Source organism: Carassius carassius, chromosome 26 (assembly GCF_963082965.1).
Source record: "Carassius carassius chromosome 26, fCarCar2.1, whole genome shotgun sequence".
Taxonomy (NCBI): Eukaryota; Metazoa; Chordata; class Actinopteri; order Cypriniformes; family Cyprinidae; genus Carassius; species Carassius carassius.
This window is the reverse complement of record NC_081780.1, coordinates 17,257,889-17,281,614: the sequence shown is the minus strand read 5'-3', so window position 1 is coordinate 17,281,614 and position 23,726 is coordinate 17,257,889. Positions and strand designations below refer to the sequence as shown.

Genomic DNA, 23,726 nt, shown 5'->3' with positions numbered 1-23,726 from the left:
TTATGAATTATGCTTTATATTATCTAAATGCATAAATGTTACATATTTAGAATTATAAAAATATAATTTTGTCCAGTAGATGTCAGAATCTTTCCTCTGATGGCATGGGTGTCTTGCAAGTGTGCTCAGACTCAGAGTCAGAAGTCTATTTTTTTGTGTTAACGGCATTGATTCATCTCACAATGACAAACACATATGTACATGTACTTTATTTCACAAAAGAAATGCAGGATTGACACTTTTGGACGGAGGAAAAACTTTAGCCTTTAGAAAAGGCAAAACTGGTGTTGATTGAGGACAAACACATAGAGACGGTCTCTGTCATGGCCAAGACGATTGTTTGAGTCATGCATATGCATGGAGGGAAATTAGTTCAGGTTAGACAAAGACATCATACAATTCACGCACATAGTTATATCTACGATTTCGCTCTCTGGTTTAATCAACATTGTCATTAACATTCTAAGTCTCATTATAAGATTTGAGTGTAGTTGTAAAGTGCTACAATTCTTACAAGGGAACATTGTTTAAGGCAAGTTAAGCCGTAACTTCCTACCTTTTCCACCGTGTTTAAAGTTAAAAGAGGGGTTAAGTTTAAAACTCGGGTTCTGTGTGAAAGGCTGAAACTGGCAATAAGTCGATTATTAATGTTTTGTTATTACTCTGAAGCAATAACCCTGTTATGGTCACGGTGGTGAAACTCCAGCTTCGTCTGAACAGAAACTGTCAAAGGCTGATACAGAAATGAAATCAGGGCAGCTATTTATTTCCCTAAATAACGACCTCGCAAAAACTAACTTATGAAATGGAGGCTCCACTGCAGGAGAGATGCTGTCTTTTTTAGGTCAACATACCAGCTGCAGTGTGGTTGTTAACTTTGCCTTTTGTTAAAAATTAATTAGGTGAATAGCATGTGTCATAATGCAGCCCAAAATTGAAATGAAAATCTTCATAGAGAAAAGGAAGCCTAATTTTGTACAAATTAAGATTTTGTGCACTGTTTACTTGACATTATATATATATATATACACACACACACACACACACACACACACACAGGGATGCGCATAGTTTCACATTTTTGCAATGCACATGTCAATAAATTCTGAATATATATATATATATATATATATATATATATATAAATTAAAGCCACAAAAATGCACAATATTTCTTGCATTACGCTAAGACCAACTTTATTTGTTTTGTATTGCAGTAAAAAGAATGTGCTTTAAGTTTACTTAAAATAATGTAGCAATAAACAAAACCTTAAGTGTACTAAAATAAACTTCTTTTTCATATAATTTAATTGGGGTCAAATTTGACTCTTGTTGGGCTTTATGGGATATACCCAATAAAACTGACTTTTAAGAGCTCGTTTTGGTTACTCTGTGTAGGACCTCTGTTACAGTGAATGACACTGGGATATGGCCAAGGACATGTAGTTTTGCGTTAATGTTTAGGTTTTGGTCTGTTATTTTTGTGTACTAGCACGTTCTAGTCTGTACCTGAGGCCTGTCATGAGGAGAGTGGACGTGGGATGTCACATGAAACATAAATCCCCCAAACACACACACTTTAAAACAGAGACCAAAAACAGATTCACACACACCAGCTACATCCAATGATGTCTGTGACCTGAAATCAAGCTTCATAAATACAACCAAAAGGATGAGAATAAATATCTTGCGGTTTCAGTCCTCGTCAGTTTCTCTCTTCTGCGGTGATGTCACTTCCTCTTCCTCCTCCGAGTCCTCATAGGTGCATTCCTGCATGTGTGTGAACGTATGCGAGCGCGCTGCTACCTGGGCAGCAAGGGCAGAGCTGAAACTGATCGCTTCAGAGCCATGCAGTTCTGTCAATCTGTCGATCACAGAGAGGATGGGCACTCTGGGTGTGAGCGGGTGTGTCCCATCATGCCCCTCTTCAATAAGCCCGTCTGACTGGAAGAGCTGTGTTTCCTCCGCAGTCTCATCTCTGGTATCTTTAGCTGCCCCAGTTACATCAGAGTCTCCACAGCAAAACTCAGTCACAGAATCTCTCTCTCCTTCTGCCTCACTCAGGATCTCTGTCTGCGGTTCACATTCATTCTCCTCTCCTGGTTGGGAGACATGGTTTTCCGTCGTAGGCACGGACTCTGCTGTAATATGCGGTTCTAAAGAGTTCGTGTCCGTTTCTGATGTGTCCTTAGCAAATGGAGCCAGGGCGGCTAGAATGACAAAAAAGACAAGTAGTTTAAGCTACAAGTAGATTGAAAGTCGAATGTAGAGTAAAAAAAAGAAAGTTACAATACAGACAGTCAATATGATAAAGTAAGTTTGCATCAAAACAAGGTGAAAAACAAACAAAAGCTACACTAATGCAAGTTTATTCTAAATATTATTTATTAAACTAAATTTCTGTTTTCATTTACAAACATTGTTCTGATAATTGAAAGGAAGTCAAAAAAAAACACACAACAAAGCACAAAAAAAAAAAAAAACCACAAAGCAAAGCCAAACAAAAAACATAACAAAACGAAACAAAACACACACACAAAAACAAAAAACTAAGATTTAAAATGCTGACTGAAAAAAGTACTAAAGTTAATAAAACTGAATCAAAAATAACCGACTAAACTAGATTTGAAATTAGCTAAGCAAATCAGTTCGGACAATTCATTTCAATAAACAAACACAAAAAGCTAATAAAAAGGACAAAAGCACATCAAATTACTAAAACTGAAAAACATTTATTTAGTAAAATATTAATTAATATTAAAAACCTCATTCAAAATAATAACAAACATTGTAACAGTATATAAATAATTCTAATATAACACGGTTTAAATAATTTTGTAGTATACATTTTTCTCATAACAAAAAAAGTTGTTAAAAACGTTTTGTTTATTTGTTTGTTGTTTTACCAGTTTATTAAAATGAACTGTCTGGACTGCTTCGCTTGGTCAAGTTGGCATTATTGTCCAAAAAAAATATACAGCACACATCTTAAATATTTACATTTAGTCTTTACCAGACGCTTTTATCCAAAGCGATTAAAAAAATACTAAATATTTAATTATATCATAGTACATTTTTTTCCCCACTGAAATAAGACTGTTGTAAGAACTGAAACAGAACCAGCCGACTCAAACTCAAAACAACTGCTTCTGGGAAAGAAAAATCCTCCGATGTTGTGTTTGTGCATGTAGTACCCTGATCACTGAACAGCAGAAGCTTGCGCTTGTCTCTCTCTCCATCTGACGTCCGGATGCCCAGGACAGACTTCAGCTCGAGTAAAACACGTCTGGACTCCTCACGTTCCCGCCGCTGGCGCTCCTGTTCCCATGGCGACAGCATGTCCGTGACCCCCCTCCACTCCGTCTCAGAGTCCGAGTCCGAGACGTATGCCTCCAGCTCCTGGCCAAGAAAAGCATCTTTTTCAATCCCAGCTAAGCTAACAACCACAAAATTGTTAATGGTTTATGAATCTCTCTGCATTTTTGCTAACAACAACACTGAAATCTTAGCAGTTTGTTTTGCTTTGTTACACAATTTACATCTGCTGCTGGGAAATCCTTTGTGAGATATAAAGAGGGGGAAAAAAGCATTTACTTACAAACAATAAACAAGTGAACTAGATTTGGACAAAAATATAAGCGGTTCTTGTCCATCATGTCGAAATGTAATGCTTGATTGGGTCACTGATAAACAATAACTGAATTACCGTATTTTCCAGACTATAAGTCGCACTTTTTTTCATAGTTTGGCTGGTCCTGCGACTTATAGTCAGGTGCGACTCATTTATCAAAATTAATTTGACATGAACCAAGAGAAATGAACTAAGACAAATGAACCAAGAGAAAACATTACCGTCTCCAGCCGCGAGAGGGCGCTCTATGCTGCTCAGTTCTCCTGTAGTCTACACTGAAAACATAGAGCGCCCTCTCGCGGCTGTAGATGGTAATGTTTTCTCTTGGTTCTTGGGTCTAAATAAATGCGACTTATAGTCCAGTGCGACTTATATGTTTTTTTCCTCGTCATGACGTATTTTTGGACTGATGCGACTTATACTCAGGTGCGACTTATAGTCCGAAAAATACGGTATAAATAATGAAGTAAATCTTGTTTAAAATGTATGTGCAGCAAAAATAAATATATTTTCAATTCTTCTTAAATTTATGCTTGTGTGTATTTCCTCATTTATACTCTTATCGTTTTTAAACACATATTTAAAGTTATTTTAGGAAGCTTTTAATTAAGTTTTTTTTAAAGACTGATAAATTCATATGCTTTTTGGGAGTTGCATCGCCTGAACTAATGTTGCCTTATAAAAAGCTCAAATTATTTCATTTTTTAAGGCATGAAGCATGGACATTTTAATGTTGAAGCTTGCCTTAAACACTACTAATAATACAGATGCTAATATTTCTCTCATGCCTAAGTACACAGACACAGACTCAGTACCTGCTCCTCTGGGACGGGGTCTCTGTCCTGTATGTGTTTGAAGGGGGCAGGAGGAGGGGGATCTGGGACAGCTGTTTCCTCTGGCTGATCTGAACTCTCTGAGGAACACACACAAATACACAGCATCCTGTTAATGTGTGTCTCCTTCCAGCAAATGACACCGGACAAATTCAGTTTCTATGTGAATCGAATGTTGTGGTATTGTTATTCATTGTGATATTATGGCCAAAAACTGACATGGATTATAAATCTGTTGATCCATTACTGGGTCTTGTGCTAAGTAATGAAGTTTTTCTGTTGGGTTGGTGTTAGCGCAGTGGATAAGTCACATGCCTTTGGTGTGAGAGACCCGGGCTCGAATCCACTGTGAGACACCAATGTGTCCTTGAGCAAGACACTTAACACCTAGTTGCTCCAGAGGCATGCGACCTCTGACATATGTAGCAATTGTAAGTCGCTTTGGATAAAAGCATCAGCTAAATGAATAAATTTAAATGTAAAAACAGCTGCTGTTGTTTGGCACCCACATGCAGATGTTCAAAAGTACATCAAACAGCTGAACTTTGACCTTCCTCCATCAAAAGCACCAGTCCAAGGAGGGTTATATGTATGTTTTTATATGTTTTTATCTTCTTGTGCACTGTGGCCTGTTCTGTAAAGGACGTCACACACCCTATCCCTCTCTCCCTGTCCTTTTTTTACCCTCCTACTTCCCTAGAGCTCCCTAAAATAACCCAAGGGAGGAAAATCAGTTGAATAAGGAACTCTAAAAATATCCCAAGACACACTCTGTTACCAGAGAAACAGACAAAGGCTGATGCACCTCTTATATGGTGAGGACGTCATTTCAAGAGCTCATAAACACTTATGGTCATACTTCCATGTGGCAAAGCGCTCTGCAATAATTGATTTTGATTGGTCAATTGGTTTCTGCAGTGAAATGGTTTTCTATAATGGCTGACTGTACAAAATCACTTATAACATCCTTTCTACTGTCCTACCTTTGTTCTTTTTTTTAATGATTTATGGTACCAGGATTTGTGACACTGTCAAGAATACTTAAACTACAATAAAATAAAAGATTCAGCTTTTTATAAAACTATTAAATTAACTACACTACTAATTATAAGGATTAAGACTCATATGCTAATCAAGGCTGCATTTGATCAAAAATTACAGTAAAACTGTAATATTATGAAATATTGTAACAACTAGAATAACAAAAAAACATTATGTAATTTATTCCTGTGATGATTCAGAAATCATTATAATGTTCTGATTTGCTGCTAAACTATTAATAACCGTTCTTATAATTATCAAGATCCTTGATGAATAGATACTCAAAAGAACAGCATTCATTTGAAATAGAAATCTTTAGTCTTAACTGTCACTTTTGATCAATTTACTTGGTCCTTGATTTATAAAAGTATTAAAGGAACAGTTCAACAAAAACATAAAAAGAATATCCTTTGAACAACACAGTTTTTGGTCCCAACAAACAAACAAATACACCTATCTACTTGGTAACAATTGTTGTTTGGCATATAATAGTGCTGGCAAACGATTAATCGCATCCAAGATAAGTTTTTGTTTACATAATATGTATGTGTACTGTGTATATTTATTATGTATATATAAATACACACGCATACAGTCTATATTTTGAAAATATTTACATATTCAATTACCAGCATTCTGCAAAATATCTTCTTTTATGTTCAACATAAGAAAGAAAGTCATACAGGTTTGGAACGACATGATAGTGAGTAAATAATTACTTTTTTGGGTGAACGATCTATTTAATGTATTATTAGCATCAATTGTTTCTCAAAAAAGCATACAGATTTGGAATATAATTTCAGTGAGTACATAATGACATTTTTGGATGAACTACTCCTGTAAGAGGGACGTTTAGCCTGACTGTACCCCAGTAATTAATTTTTTTCATTTTAAATCATTTAAAATGTTTCAAATTTAATTTAGGTGCCATTTCTTAGGACTATACTTAATTATAACTAAACTAATTTAGAAAAAGACACTCTAAAACACAATCGAAAAACAGATTAGCACATGAATGAAACAGTCATTCATTCAGATTCCAAAGCAGTGTGCAGTGATTGGTTGAGAGGATGACCTCTGACCTGGGCAGCTGGACACTCTGCGTAGCATGCGGTCGACCTGCGCGAGTGTGTCGTCCCAGCAGCAGGTGCTGGCCTGCATGTGAGGCTGCAGCAGCTGCAGACGCTCCTTCAGCTCCTGATAGCCAGCACACGTCATCTCCTCCGTCTCCTTAGCAACCATTAACTTTTCCAGATCATCCTCAAGAATTATGACCCTATGAGAAGAAAAATAAAACAAAACTAAATTAGGTGCATCAGCTTATTCTACAGCAAAATAACCAGGGTGTTATACTGGCATAGTTTGTGAACTGTAGTTTTTATATATATATATATATATATATATATATATATATATATATATATATATATATATATATATATATATATATATATATATATATATATATAAAAATCAACTGACATTTAGTCTGATCTTTTTATTTTAATTATTATTATTATTACTATTATTATTATTATTATTATTATTATTTAGAAATGTATTAATTGCAGCACTTTCTGGTCATTTAAAGGGTTAGTTCACGCGAAAATGAACATTCTGTCATTAATTGCTCACGTCATGTCGTTTCAAACCCTTAAGACATTTGTGAGATGAGATTTATACATCATCTGAAGCTGAATAAATACGTTTTTCATTGATGTATGGTTTATTAGGATCGGACAATATTTTGGCCTATTTATCTATAATTTTGACCCATGTTTTTTTGGCTATTGCTACAAATATACCCCAGCGATTTAAGACTGGTTTGCGTCTCCAATACGCATTAATCCACAAATGAGTTAAACTGTTAACTTTTTTAACATGGCTGACACTCCCTTTGAGTTAAAACAAACCAATATCCCAGAGTAATTCATGTACTCAAACAGTACACTGACTGAACTGCTGTGAAGAGGGAACTGAAGATGAACATCGAGCCGAGCCAGATAACGAACAACAGACTGACTCGTTCTTGAGTCAAGTTCCGGTTGCATCGGTTTTCGGATCACCAGTAGTGATGGGAAGTTTGGTTCTTTTCCGTGAACTGGTTCTTCCGGGCAGTTCGATTCAATAAACCGGTTGAAGAAAACGGTTCACCGGTTCTTTTGCGCTCTACTTAAGACGTCATTGGCGATGATTGCCCTTCATTCAAGCCTTCGGTTTACCTGGGCTCATAACACTAGCACAGGATCAATCACCAAAAGAATCAGTTCGGTTCAGACGCTCTGTGTGTCAGTCTGCTTCACACTAAATCACACATGCGCAGTATCATCAGCTCCTCTGTTCTCGAATTGGACGAGTCGGACAGAAAACGGTTCTTGACTCGAGAACGAGTCAGTCTTTTGTTCGTTTTCTGGCTCGGCTCTGTGTTCATCTTCAGTTCTCTCTTCACAGCAGTTCAGTCAGTGTACTGTTTGAGTGCATGCATTACTCCGGGATATTGGTTTGTTTGAACTCAGAGGGAGTGTCAGCCACATTAAAAAAGTTAACAGCTTAAGTCATTTGTGGATTAATGCATATTGGAGATGCAAACCGTTTTAAACGATTCAGTTCGATTTGGTGAATTGGTTCAAGATGATCCGGTTACATCGAGTGATTCGTTTGAGAACCGGATATCACAAACTGCTTTGTTTTGAACTCTCTCACAACAGACACGGAAGAGAAGACAATGCTGAATAAAGTCGTAGTTTTTGCTATTTTTTGACCAAAATGTATTTTCGATGCTTCAACAAGTTCGAACTGACCCTCTGATGTCACATGGACTACTTTGATGATGTTTTTCTTACCTTTCTGGACATGGACAGTATACCGTGCACACAGTTTCAATGGAGGGACTGAGAGCTTTCGTTCTGAATCTAAAATATCTTAAACTGTGTTCCGAAGATGAACGGTCTTACGGGTTTGGAACGACATGAGGGTGAATTATTAATGACATCATTTTCATTTTTGGGTGAACTAACCCTTTAAAAAAAACACAAAGCTGAAAAAAAAGGGGGAAAAAAGGAAATAAATAAAATAAAAATAAGAACAAACCCTAATGCTGTGTTCACACCAAACGCGAATAGAGCGTCAAATTTGCGTCTACCACGTCTAGTTTGCCGCTTGAACATTTTGAATGCATTCACGCGTCTAAAGCGAAATAGACGCGCATAGAAAGCAAAAGTTTGAAGCGAAATTGACGCGCGTCTGAGGAGAAAACCGCTTCTTGTGGGAGGGGCAAGTGCTAGCAGTTGTCTGTTTGCAAGATGGCTGATGTTGATCGAGCACTCGGGTCTTTTCCACATTTTCCTGCACACGTCCTCTGAATAAACGCATTATCTTGTTAGCGAAAAGTAGCTGTAGGCTATATTAGGGGGAAAATAGTTGTAAAAAAACATCGGGAAGGCCGCGGGTCGATAAACGTGTACGTGACTCAAAAGTTAAATGTGTATTTACAACACTCTTCCAAGCTAGGTCCTTTTTATTCCTAAAATATGAACTTGTGTGTGATACTTGTGTCATAAAGCTCCGGTTGACTGCTCACTGACAACATCAGTATTTCCTCCATGTTGAATGAGTGACTCCTGAGCAGGCTCCTGATTGGTTAACGCGGCGCGAATTGACGCCAAAGTTAAAATTTTTCAACTCGGGCGGCAGACGCGAATTAGCGTCAAACACATAAATGCACAAAAGCACAATTCGCGCGTAACGCGCCTATCATGCCATATGCTCAATTCGCGTAATTCGCACGAACTAGACGCGCGAATGAGGTGAATTTGCGTCTTCCGCGCCGCGCTAAATGCCTCATTCCCGCCGCGAGACCTCCAGACGCGCGTAAACGCGCCTTTGCATTGACTTAACATTGAAATCATTTGCTCCAGACGCTCTATTCACGTTTGGTGTGAACACAGCATAAGAAGTACATACTCATTTAAGAGTGTTTTCAGGTGAAGTTGTAAACTGCGGACAGACGTGTGCAGAGCATTGAGCTCTCTACATTTCTGCTGAGCACGTCCATTTCTTTCTGAGGGCAGTGACTGGTGCTGTGTTTCAAAGTAACGATGGAAATCAAAGCTGCGCCGAAGGTCTTTGAGGCAAGCAGTCAGCGTGCGATGGAGAGAGTCAGTTATCAACGGGACGCTGCTGTACATGAGGGGGCTCAGCCTGGAGTCTAGCTCCTCCCTCCCTGGAGACAATAAGAGAGCTAACCGCCGGAAAAACTCTGAGCTCTGCCCGACCCACAACTGGAACAACATCTGCAAAACAACCAAAGGTTATGGAAGAGAATGTTGTGCATTTCTGTCAATAATAGGACTGGGCAATATCCAAGTAGAGAAGTAAATCAAAGTAAAAATGTATATATATATATATATATATATATTTTTTTTTTTTTTTTTTTTACTTTGATTTACTTATCTACTTGGTAACAATTGTTGTTTGGCATAAAATAGTGCTGCCAAATGATTAATCACATCCAAAATAACTTTTTGTTTACATAATATGTATGTGTACTGTGTATATTTATTATGTATATATAAATACACACACATACAGTATATATTTTGAAAATATTTACATGTATATACATTTATATTCTTATATTTTATATTACATATAAATAAAATATATAAAAATTTATCTAAAATATAAATGCATGTGTTTGTATTTTTATATATATATATATATATATATATATATATATATATATATATATTAGGGGTGTAACGGTAAGCAAAAATCACGGTTCGGTACGTACCTCGGTTTTAAAGTCACGGTTTGGTTCATTTTTGGTACAGTAAGGGAAAGAAATGCAAACATTAAACTGCAGGTTGTTTATTACTATAACCTTTTTTTAACAATTTGTTTACACTTTTTTTAAATACTTTTTAATAAAATATATATAAAATGAAAAAAAAAATAAGAAATAAAATACTGCTGCAAAGTTCTCCACTCAATAAAATACTCTCAGTCTCAAACCAATATCATATAATAAAATATAATGAAAAATATAAATAAATAACTATGATTACAGTGCAGCATTACCAATCACAGCTTGTAGGCCTGCTCATATTTAAAATATATATAACTTTTCCAAAGTGTAAAATGCAGCATCAACAGTTTCAGTTTTTAGACCTGCTCAGATTTCGTTATTGCGTTGGACCGATCGGAATTAAGAGCAAAGGTCTGTTTAAATGCCGACGGGAGCTGCGTTTGAATTACAATCGTTTTTTTCCTAGTTGTAGTGATGTTCACACTCGCGTGATGCCTTTTGAAAACCTTAGGCCGGTGACACACTGGCATATTGCACCTGTCAAACATAGTCTATTTAGTCTAACGCGACACTCACGCCACGCAGCCAGTGTGTCACCGGCCTTAGAATCAGCTGCAGGGCGGGATTTGCGCTGAACGCAAAATATTGCATTCGGTACACACGTGCATAGTACCAAAAGCCCTGTACCGAAACGGTCTGGTACGAATACACGTACCGTTACATCCCTAATATATATATATATATATATATATATATATTTATTTATTTATTGTTCTAATAATAATATAAATATAATATAAATAATAAGGAAGAAGTGCCTTGGGGAGAATAAAAATGACTTTCACAAAAAATAGCTAAATATCAAGATTTATTTACAGATAAATATGATCATCAACATAATACCTAAATACTGTCAAAACAATATGAAATATAAAAAATCCCCAAAAATTCAGCTCCAGCACTCAGTCCTATTTCTTCAACAGTGTGAGTTTCTGTACCTTGAGTGCAGGCAGACTGTAATCGTTGGTCAGTTCTTGTGCCTGATCGTCAGAAAGATGCTCCACCCCTAGACCGAGACCAAGCTCTCTGATTGGCACGGTGGACACGTAGTTGGTGACATTGTCAATCTCTGAGTTCAGCGGAAATGTAAAACACAGTCAAGGACTCGAACAAGTGAATTAAATGTTCAGAAATCATATTGTAAAAGCTGTTGGTCACAAATTATGTTGTTTGATCAGGATATGACTTGAGCATGATGCATGTGGCGATGCGAGAGGCTCGGAATGCGCAACGAAGACTCTGATAGGCCGCCTTCCGTAGACCAATCAGCTGCTGGCTGCGAAGCAGCCCCGCCCTGTTAAAGGGACAGGCGCCACTCACCCTGTCGAGTAAACTTGACAAGTGAAACGTGATCCAACTGTGCAGACGTCCGAGAACCATCAGGGCAGACACACATCACAAACAACACATATGTACACAAATAACACTATGTAACACACAGAACACAAAAGTAACACAAATAAATGACAAACTAGTTCAAAAGTTTGGGTAAGTAAGATTTTTTTAAAGGTTTTTTTGAAAAAATAATATTGTGAAATGTTATTATAATGTAAAATAAAAAATTATATTTGAATATATAATTAAAATGTAATTTATTCCTGTGATTGGAGAAGCTAAAGTTTCAGCATCATTACAGCATTAATTTGAAATAGATTTTTTTTTATAAGTGTAAAAATCTTTACTACCACTTTTTATCAATTTAAGGCATGCCTGTTAGACAGAAGACACACTTAACCTAAACATTTGAACCACAATTTAACTAATAATAATTACACTTACTATATCTAGTGAAAGACAAATTACACTCAAAATGCACACCACATATAACTAAATTATTAATTCTATAACTAAACGTACACAAATACACATGACAGTTATTCATTTATATAGAGGACATGAGCCCATGTCAGTAACTCGCATGCATTATACTAATTTCTTTAAAACTTTACTTATATTTCTAAAAAACTAAAAAAGTATGTAGTAAATGTTTATATAGCATGCCAAGTTAGTAGTCCTGCAGTTTAACAGCTCAAAATGACTAATTCTAAATATTGAAAAATAGAAGTGATTCAAGCTCATATTTCCACTCAAAATGAGAAACATTCAAAACTGTGAACCGCTTCTCCAAATCACCAGTTAACACATTTAAAGATGAAGTGTGTAATATTTTATTAAAATACTTATCCTATCCCAGACTCCTATGTCCAGACTCTAAAATAGACTATAACTGTGCCAATCATCAGGTGATGTTAACCAGCATTTTGCTCAGCTGGTTTGAGCGACTATAAACAGGAGAGTTTAGGAAACCTGTTTGAAAACAGTTACTCAGTTTCACAGAAAGAACACACTTCAGCTTTAAACAACTGCAAAACTGTCTAGTACAAAACGGATGCAGAAATAATCACTGATTTTCATGCAGAAAACGAAATCTCACAAAAATGGAAAAAATAAACACTACAACTAGTCAAATTTCATAAATATAGCTTATTTCCGCCACAAAAAAAATATTAAAAAGGTAATTATTTAACTTTTTCTCTCACAATTCTGAGAACATATCAACATTTTTCTCACACATTTTGACTTTTTTTCCCTCATAGTTCCAAGTTTCTAAGTGAGTTTATCTCTCGCAATTAAAAAAAATTTCCGAATTCTGAGTTTATATCACACAATTTCAACATTTTTTCCCAGAATGTAAGTTTGTATCTCACAACCAGTTTAACATTACACAATTCTGACTTACTCATAATCATGAGTATACATATAGTAGTTGTAAAATCACAATTCTGAGACAAAAGTCAGAACAATGAGTTTACATGTAGAATACCGTTCAGATGTCTAAAAATTCTATAAAATCAGTATTCAGAGAAAAATTTTTAATTGTGAGATGTAAACTCAGAAATCTGAGGAAAAAGTTTGAATTTTGGGATGTAAACTATAGCAACTACAAGTTTCTAACTGACATAATTTTGAAGTTCTAAGAAAAAAATTATTTTAAAGGTATAAACTGACAGTTGTGAAAAAAAGGTCAGAATGATATAAAGTTGCAATTATCGTTTCTGTATTTTTTTTTTTTTTATTCTCTGTCGGAAATAAGCTTCCATACGTAACATCACACAAACAAACAAAATAAGATGCAGAGGTTGACAAAGTAAACAATTACATTACTTGATTTAAAGTACAGATACTTCTGGTCAAATATTACTCCATTACAAGTCAAAGTTGTAAAGACAGATTTTTAAGTACAGAAGTATTTGCTTTTAAAAGCACCAAAAGCAAGATTCTTAATTTTTTATGTCAATGCGGTTTAATTATTGTTGTATGCAATGCTTGCAATACCTTATGCCTCTGAAAAACCTTAAAATAAATTACACCAACTTAATACTCTAACTACTGTAGCTTGTAGTATCTTAAAGAGCTTTTAGAATAAAACAAAGCAAATGAGTTAACTGAAAGTGTAGCCATTTATCCACATGTAAAAAGAGCAGAAATTTGTCTTTAAAATGTAGTAAAGTTGAAGTCATAAGTTTCCAGAAAAAAATTATACTCAAGTAAGTGTACTTCATTACTGTCCACCTCTGACAAGATGTGACTAACTACAGTGGTTGGGGTCTGTGTGAGTGTGTTTATGCGGTTCATGAGGACACATTTGTATAGGACACTTTTTTTTTTATCTACCAATTGCAAAGTTTCCTGTGAGCAGTAAGTTAAGTGTAGTGCAATAGAAAATACAGTTTGTACAGTATAAAAACCGTTGTGCCTATGGAGAATCCCCATAAACCACCAATACCAACATATGTGTGTGTGTGTGTGTGATGACACTTACAGGGTGAAACCTCGTGAGATGACTTCGGTCTCCTGTATGAGTCGCAGTGACTTGCGAGAGAGACTGGTCAGCGCTCGGCTGTTGTTCACCAAACCCTCCAGCTGGACGGCCAGAGACTGAACGCGCCGCTGTAGAACGGCCTTACGCCACAGAGACAGACCACGACACACACACGTAACACACACCAGGACAACGCACAGCCACAGAGCCCGCTCGTGGTCAGGGTACGAAAAACACACGCCGAGCAACACAGCTAGCAGCCCGACCAAAACTGACACATCCCTATAACACAGAAACACATCAGTAACTTATCAAGCTGACAGTGTTAAAGGGTTAGTTCACCCCAAAATGAAAATTCTGTCATTTATTACTCATCCTCATGTCGTTCCAAACACGTAAGACCTGTTGCTGTCTATGGAGGGGCAGAGAGCTCTCAGATTTCATAAAAAATATCTTAATTTGTGTTCTGAAGATGAACGAAGGTCTTACGGGTTTGGAACGACATGAGGGAGAGTAATTAATGACAGAATTAAAATTTTTGGGTGAACTATCCCTTTAAGGTGTTTTTGTTGGTATTGCCGTAGGTGTGTACCGTATAGAGGGAGGCGAGAGGTAGCGTGGCGCTGGCACAGAAGTGCTGGCACTGGGGCAGACGGTATCAGTGGAGCCCAGAGAAAGCACGCTCGGATCTAAGAGCTCGATCAGCTCAACATCCTCCTGCAACAGCACATCCTGAGATAACAGACAGTGCAGGGAATACTGGCGGAAAGCAGCATCCTGCGGGAAAACAAACACAGATGAATACACAGCAAATCAATCTAGTTATCGGATCATTTCACTGCCCTGCAGCAGTAATGGGTTTCTGTACTGTAATGTACAACAAGATCTTGGTCTCTGGATCTTAGTTTGATCAAATTGATTTTGAAATAATTCGTTTAGATTTGTATCAGTTAGATTAAGCAAACTCTATAAGGATGGGATAGGTTATTATGTAATGTGAAAAAAGACAAGTAAACAAAAAATAAATCTATTATTTTTAACAAAACGCACTTTACACAGAAATCAGCTTTAAATGAGAAAATAGTTTATTTGGCATTTAAATGTAAAGTTTTATTTATTATATATATATATATATATATACTATGTATTTTAGATATGGGACCTGCAGAATTTGGGATAGTTTAATGGGTCAAACAGAGATAAATTTGATTGGCCAATGGGCTGAGTTTCTAAAACAGATCTGGCAACCCTGCACACCTCCAAACAACTGTTGTCCCCTTAAATATTTATGTGCTTATGCATATTTTAGACATGACTGAAATCCAGCTGTATGTTGAGCTTCACTCTCACCAGCTGCTGCTCCTGCCAGTGGGTGGCGCTGTTTCGACGCAGAGGATTCAGACTGCCCAGAGCATCAACCAGCCTCCAAACACCACCCTTCTGCAAAAACACACAAACCAACGTAGTTAATGCTCTCACACATCAGAGCAAGTCAAGTAACTGAAGACCAAATTAGTGTTAATATGCAAATCAGGGCAGTCATATTTCAATTATGTAATGGTTCTCATGACACAGAAAAGACCATTTCTAAATTCTCTGTGTGGATGGGAGCGAAAGCAAACTCATCTTGCACTTTCTTTTTAAATCCAATAAATAAATATGATGTCCTGCCTTTGTCGAAAAAATACCTTCCACTTACTAGCAATAACATTATGGTGCATCACTGTGAAAACTGACTAATCTAACAATTTTATGGGGCATTCAAAACTGGGGTACATTACTACAGTAACAGTACTGACAAATTTTTTGCTAATTATGCAATCCATTACATCACAATATTTTTTTACAATATTTTGTTTATCCCATTGATTTGAAAAGGATAATATAATTACCATATCAAAATGTATATTTCTTTTGAACTTGCATCCGCATAGCAACACCCTAGCAACCATCCAAATACCTTAGCAAAATTTCTAAGCCATATGAACTAATTTAAGCTTCCACTCTATCTAATATTTCTAATCTAAGTATCTTTCTATAACTTTATAAATATCTATCAATCTATATATACCCATCTACCTATCTACCCATCTCTATATCTATCTATCTATCTATCTACTAGTGTTGTCACGGTACCAAAATTTCAGTATTCGGTACCGATACCAGTGAAAATCCATGGTTCTCGGTACCAAAGCAAAACACAAAAATATGCTAATAAAAAAATAAAAACAACTTTTTATCACTAAAAATAATGCCATTCTTTATACTTATTTACAATTGTGTTTAAAGTTTTTCTACAAGTCATATAATTATGAAAAACAGTAAACAAGTTTCACCCAAATTTAATTGTCTTTCAATTAATGAAATTTAAACATTTTATTTTTTGGTAAATAAAGGGGATTTGCGGTTAAAATTAAAACATGGAAGAAATATTGTGTGATTTATTTCTTTAAAAAAAAAAGTTTTATAAAAAAAATCAACATTAGTAGCAGTATCACATACATTCTACTAAATAATAGTAATATTTCTAGCACAATGCCTTCATGTAAAAATGTACTTTTATTTTGACGGGTTACCGTGAATACCTTTAAATTGACACTGGTTTTACTCAGAAGAAACTGTAAAATGCTTGGGAAGTGACTCAGAACAGTTCTGGTGATGATGTTTATGTATTTATGTCCTCATTGAGACGGCAGATGCTGAAATTACTGCAAGCGTATCTACCCATCTATCTACCTACCCACCCACCCACATCTATCTATCTATCTCTCTCTTTCTCTGCCTATCTATCTATCTATCTATCTATCTATCTATCTATCTATCTATCTATCTCTCTCTCTCTCTCTCTCTCTCTGCCTATCTATCTATCTATCTCTCTGCCTATCTATCTATCTATCTCTCTGCCTATCTATCTATCTATCTCTCTGCCTCTCTATCTATCTCTCTCTCTGCCTCTCTATCTATCTCTCTCTCTGCCTCTCTATCTATCTCTCTCTCTGCCTCTCTATCTCTCTGCCTATCTATCTCTCTGCCTATCTATCTATCTATCTATCTCTCTGCCTATCTATCTATCTCTCTGCCTCTCTCTCTGCCTCTCTATCTATCTCTCTGCCTCTCTCTCTGCCTCTCTATCTATCTCTCTGCCTCTCTCTCTGCCTCTCTCTCTGCCTCTCTATCTATCTCTCTGCCTCTCTATCTATCTCTCTGCCTCTCTATCTATCTCTCTGCCTCTCTATCTATCTCTCTGCCTCTCTATCTATCTCTCTGCCTCTCTATCTCTCTCTCTGCCTCTCTATCTCTCTCTCTGCCTCTCTATCTCTCTCTCTGCCTCTCTATCTCTCTCTCTGCCTATCTATCTGCCTCTCTGCCTATCTATCTGCCTCTCTGCCTATCTATCTGCCTCTCTGCCTATCTATCTGCCTCTCTGCCTATCTATCTGCCTCTCTGCCTATCTATCTGCCTCTCTATCTATCTCTCTGCCTCTCTATCCATCTCTTAGCCTCTCTATCTATCTCTCTGCCTCTCTATCTATCTCTCTGCCTCTCTACCTATCTACCCATCTATCTATCCATCTCTATATATATATCTATCTACCCATCTATATATATCTCTCTATCTATTTCTCTATCTATCTGCCCATCTACCTATCCATCTATCTATCTCTATATCTATCTATCTCTCTATATCTATCTATCTCTATATCTATCCATCTACCCATCTACCTATCTATCTATCCGTCTATATATCTCTCTATCTATCTGCCCATCTACCCATCTATCTACCTATCTATCCATCCATCCATCCACCCATCTATCATCTATATATCTATCTACCTATCCATCTACCTACCCATCTATATATCCATCTCTCTATCTAACTGCTATCTACCCATCTACCTCTCTATCTATCTGCCCATCTACCATCTATCCATCCATCTACCCATCTATCCATCCACCTATCTACCCATCTATATCTATCTCTCTATCTATCTATCTCTCTATCTATCTATCTATCTCTCTATCTATCTGCCCATCTATCCATCCATCCATTCATCTATCCACCCACCCACACATCTATCTGCCTACTATCTGCCTATCTATCTATCTATCTATCTATCTGCCTATCTATCTATCTATCTATCTATCTATCTGCCTATCTACCCATCTATCTACCATCTACATATCTATCTGCCTATCTATCTATCAATCTATCTGACTGTACTGCCTTCAAAACATTCAAGCTTTAAACTACTTTAAATTTCAAACCATTACAGACTGAAAACTGTTAAAAAAATATTAAAACAATTTACTTTTAAGTTTTTGTTCAGGCTTTCTCAAGCCAATTTTAAAGTTAACTTTGTCTTGACAACCCTTTCTCTAGTTTATCACATTGATTTTAATAGGATTATCTAAGTATCATCAAATTATTTCTATTTCTTTTGAACGTGCCATTTCTCAAAAAATCCTGAGAAAAATGCATCATGGTTTTCACAAAAATATTAAGCACAACCATTGTAAACATGGATAATATGGTTCTTGAGCAGCAAACCAGGATATTAGAATGATTTCTGAAGGATCATGTGACACTGAAGACTGGAGTAATTTAGTAATTGTAATACTATTTCACGTTATTACTATTTTTACTGTATTTTTGATCTACTAAATGTAGCCTTGAAGAGTGTCTTTTATTTACAGCTTTATTAAAATTATCGAATGCTGGTATATTAATGTCCTCTTGAGTAACGGTCCACAGACCAATTATTGATTCCTGTCTGGGTCATGAACACACAAACCACATGTCTGTGGTCTTTACCATTTTAGCCTACATACTAAACATCCTCTGAAACGAAGAAAGATAAAGGAAATACAAAACATTTAAAGAAAAAAACTTCAGATTTGATATCTTGAAATGTCAGAACAAATCCGAAAGAAAGTGACTATAGTTTTGGGGAAGTATAATGTGCATTCAGCCTCACACACTGAGGAGGTTCTGCCCGTTTTGTCTTCTTTTCTTTCTTCGTGTCTTTAGTATTCCGTTGCTGTAGGACTCACATTCTAGATGCTTTGAGTGTGTCAGATAACTAAAGAACAGAAAAAGAAAGTGTGTGTGTGTGTGTGTATGAGAGAGAGAGAGAGAGAGAGAGAAGAGAAAGAGAGACATCGTAGACTGGGAACACAAACAAGGACAGCCTGAACTGTGTAAACTAAAGACAGTAATGATGTTCAACGTGGAAACATTCCAAATAAATTCTAAAGTATAGACGTGCACACACACAATTTTTTTGCTCTGCCAAAGGAATGAGCTCTATTTACACATTGAGTGGAATTACAGCACATTCCCAAAAGAGACTGGAAAATTCTAGCCATTCATCACTTCCTGTTTCTGAGGTGACTATGAAACCTGCGTTGTTTCACAAAAAAATAAAGCTTTCAATAAAGATGTAAAAATAACTGAATTCTATTTGAATACATGAATGTAACTTATTCCTGTGATCAAACCTAAACGTTTTCACGTGATTCTTATGAAATCATTCTAATATTATGATTTGCTGCTCAAAAGACATTTTTTATTATTATTATTATTACTGAAAACAGATAAGCAGAGTTTTTCAGTTTACTTTTATGAATAGAAAGTTCAGAAGAACAGCATTTATCTGAAATAAATCTTTTGTAACATTATAAATGTCTTTATCATACTTCTGATCAATTTAAAGCATCCTTTACTTAATAAAAGTATTCACTTCTAGATTTCTATTTAGCATTGGATTCTAATTTGACCTTTCAGTGTGTGTTTCAAAAGCTGCTGGTTACAAAACACTATTCAGATTAGCATTTAATCCACTTCTGTTCATTCAAGCAACACTGCTCAAGTTTACAAAAATGTTTCGTTTTTCCAAGGATTAAGATCTTTCATTAAACGCTGTAGAAATCTGTAGTTACTGTACGGTTAGCGTATTGAAAAGGAAAGTGCCGACACTCACTCTGTGAGAAGGGAGGATATCCTGAGGAAACTGTGCCTCCTCTCCACCAGCGCTTGGCTCCTCCTCCTGAGAAACGGGAGAACATGCCTCAAAATCTGTGTGTCCTAGATCCTGCAAGTACTGGAACAGCGGAGAGTTCTGGAGGGACCACAGAGACACAACTCCAAATAAACATGGGTCAGCGACAACTGAGGGTTTCCAAGATGACAGAAAGGAAAAATGGCTTAAAATAAAAGTTTATGGAATTACATTTACATTTAATCATTTAGCAGACGCTTTTATCCAAAGCGACTTAGAAATGAGAACAATAGAAGCAGTCAGGTCAACAAGAGAACAACAACAGTATACAAGTGCCATGACAAGTCTCAGTTAGTCTAGTATAGAACGCATAGGTAGGTTTTTTTTTTTTTTAATTAAAAGACAAGAAAAGGAAAAGTGCTAGTGTTAGTTGGTTAAGTGCAGGCGAAAAAGATGAGTCTTTAGCTGTTTCTTGAAAATGAGTAAAGACTCAGCTGTACGAATTGAGATTGGGAGGTCATTCCACCAGCTGGGCACAGTCCAGGAAAAGGTCCGTGAGAGTGATTTTGAACTTCTTTGGGATGGTACCACAAGGATTGTGTATATAAAGTAATTGTCTCTCAAAAGAAAGACATTGAATCATTGAAATTAGTCAACATGAATCATTAGCATATTGCCAGTCCACTTGTTGGTCTTTTCCGTTGGTGTGAATGAAAACGCAAATTCACTCTTTGCCACTAGGTGTCACTTTTGGAGCAGTAAAAATAGCGGTTTCCCCGATAACGCTGTATATAAAGCAGCACTGCGCTCACAAACAAGGCTTTATATCAGGCATTACAGGCTCATGATGAAACGAAAATGAGACCAAAAGGACCAATCACCGCAGATTAGCGTCACGCAAAGGAGGGGTTTGGAAAAATTAATCTTTGAGCTAATTGTTTGGGAGTTGTTGAGCAAGTACGGTAAAATAAACGTGTATTATAAAACAACGAAAGTGTTTTTTGACCTTGCATGCATGTCAAACTGTTGTTGGGGACTCCCAAAACCAAAATATGAAACCTTTAATTACCCATAATAGGGGCACTTACTGACCCAACAAAATGTTTTCTAAAAATTTTGTTTTTTTTATCATGCCCCACCTAAATAAATAAATAAATATTCGTTCCTGCAAACCCTTTAAAACAATTTTTACAATTTATTTTTAAAAATAATTTTTAAAATAATTTTTAAAACAAAATTTGTTACAAAAAAAAAATCTAATGTGTAAAAATCCTTAGGTGTAATTATTGCACTCTAATACAAGTTACCGAGTGTAAAAAAACAAATCTAAAAATCTGATTTCTGTTTGTCAAGTCACTGACCGACGTGCATTTTAACACATTTCAGCATTGGTTTTCAATTCACATTTGCCATCCAATGCAGCAGCCATTCTTTTAATGGAGAAAGGAAAGAAAAAGACACACACAGAAGAAATACAATTTGATGAACAAGTGAGTGAAAGTAATATGGGGAGGAAGGGAGGAGAGAAAAAGAGGGGTCATGATTCCACTGTCTCTCTCAGGAAACGGCTGTGCTCTCTCTCTCTCTCTCTCTCTCTCTGAAGAAAAACACTACAAACAACATGCTTTCCTGCCTTTTTCCTCCCTTACCTCTCGCGTGTCCCTCACTCTTGTCTTGGATCTTCTCAAACGCACCATTGCTCAACAGAGGAAGTAGATCCGACACTCTTAAAGCTCCCGATTCCCAAGCAGAGATCCAGAATCACAGGCACATTCCCACTGCTCACCATTGCCACTGGATTTGAGTTGCTAAAGAGGTTTATAATTCTCATATTCTTATTTGGCCAAACCCTGTTGCCACCCGTGGCGACCTTTGGATCTCTTTGCTCTAAAGCTCATTTGCAGTGAGAGGAATCGGTTGGCGCGTGTTTATTGACGTGAGAGAGCAGCTAAACTGGCCTGCGGTGAAAGACCGGATTTTAGGTCACCAAATGAGAGCAAACTGAATCCAACTGTTATTGTTTTGAAGTCTGGATTGAACGTGGCCATGTAGAGCATTGTGAAAGCATGTCAGAAATCTGACCAGTACAACAACATACGCCAACAACAACCAACCAAATACATCAGAATTTCTTTCATTTCGGACCAATTAATTTTCTCGCAAACAGGAGCTTTGTCTGGAACTTTTTTGCAGTTATTAAACTATATTTGATATGTGTGTGTATAAACATATATTTATATTTGTATTAAACATAGCTTTTTATTAAAATCTTCCAAGCTGCTAGGCTATTTATTTCTTTTTTATTTAATTATTTCACTAATTAATAGATAAATATTGGCTGCAATCAACTTTTAAATTGTTACAATCACTGCCACAAACATACTGAATGAATAAAAATCTATATAGCTCAATCTATATTTAATAATAACTATATGTCAGATTGGTTGATATGTGTGTCCCAATCTTGATCTATAAAGGCAGATCAAGACCACACATGCTTTAATACACAATGCTTTTAATTCAATTCATAGAGAATAAAGTGAAACACACCACAGAGACAGACAGAAGTGACTACAAACCTATTTAAGTGCCTTCCTAAACTGTTTTTGGGTCATCTAGCATGTTTAATCATCATAGTATGGAAACCTAAGGAGCATTTTGGGGGCATTTTAATCTCAAAAATTAGTGGGATGCCTTCCTAGACAACATTTTTGGGAGTCTTAATCTTAAAGCCTAGTTAGTAGGCAACCTAGACAGCATTTATTAATCTAAAACCTAACGAACTGCCGATTTAGATAACATTTAAGGCATTAATGTCTCAAAACCTAGTGACCTGTCTACCTAGTGCTCGACACGCCTATAAATGCTGTCTAGGTAGCCAGCTCACTATGTTTTGAAGCACAGTCTCTATCCCTGTCCATACAAGATTTGTTTCCTTACATTTTGTATTGTATGAAAAACCACGTTAAGCTAGTTTCCTGCGCGGTGTGTATTTGATTAAACCCAGAGTGCTTGATAAGCAGCTCTAAGTCATCGTAGAGGTGCACAGGGAGGAGTGTTTTATGTGCTAAGTGCAGGCTGCTAACTGCACATCTATCACAGATATCCGAGCAGCTGTTTTGTGCCCGCGTAACGCAGACGTCTGGATCAAAAACTCACCTCGAAAACAATTTCTTCATCAAAATCCTCAGTCATAGCTCTCCGCCATATGTGTCCATCAGCTGCGCGTGCTGGGATGGTAGTCGATATGAATTACAGGAGGGATCTCCACAGCTTCTGCTGAATGCGCAGAGACACGCCATGACTTGAACTACAATTCCCGTGATTCATAGCGCTTCTTCTTCTGTTATTCGACGACGGTTCGCAGAACATATCGACATCTACTGGGCTGTTGGTTTTGATATTATAGAACATTATAGTTGAAAGGGTTAGTTCACCCAGATAGCAAAATTACGTAATTAATAACTTACCCTCATGTTGTTTCAAACCCGTAAGACCTCCGTTTATCTTTGGAACACAGTTTAAGATATTTTA

General features: G+C 36.5%; 1 protein-coding gene across 4 annotated transcripts; it reads right to left on the bottom strand.

Annotated features, from left to right (window-relative positions):
• Positions 1 to 1,304: 1,304 nt before the first annotated feature.
• LOC132105911 (vezatin-like) lies at positions 1,305 to 23,513 on the bottom strand. 4 transcript variants are annotated; one of them, XM_059511442.1, is made up of 12 exons: positions 23,352 to 23,513; positions 20,175 to 20,312; positions 15,545 to 15,634; positions 14,787 to 14,971; positions 14,195 to 14,476; positions 11,556 to 11,704; positions 11,310 to 11,458; positions 9,468 to 9,796; positions 6,587 to 6,780; positions 4,446 to 4,543; positions 3,194 to 3,398; positions 1,305 to 2,209 (listed from the first exon to the last, which is right to left on the bottom strand). In XM_059511442.1, the coding sequence occupies exons 1-12, from the start codon at positions 23,385 to 23,387 to the stop codon at positions 1,695 to 1,697; spliced, it is 2,370 nt and encodes a 789-aa protein (XP_059367425.1). In that variant the 5' UTR covers positions 23,388 to 23,513; the 3' UTR covers positions 1,305 to 1,694. The 4 variants fall into 4 exon arrangements, with proteins under 4 accessions (XP_059367425.1, XP_059367427.1, XP_059367424.1 ...); XM_059511444.1 differs by having other exon boundaries at positions 11,556 to 11,692; XM_059511441.1 differs by lacking the exon at positions 23,352 to 23,513 and adding an exon at positions 21,842 to 21,995.
• Positions 23,514 to 23,726: the final 213 nt, after the last annotated feature.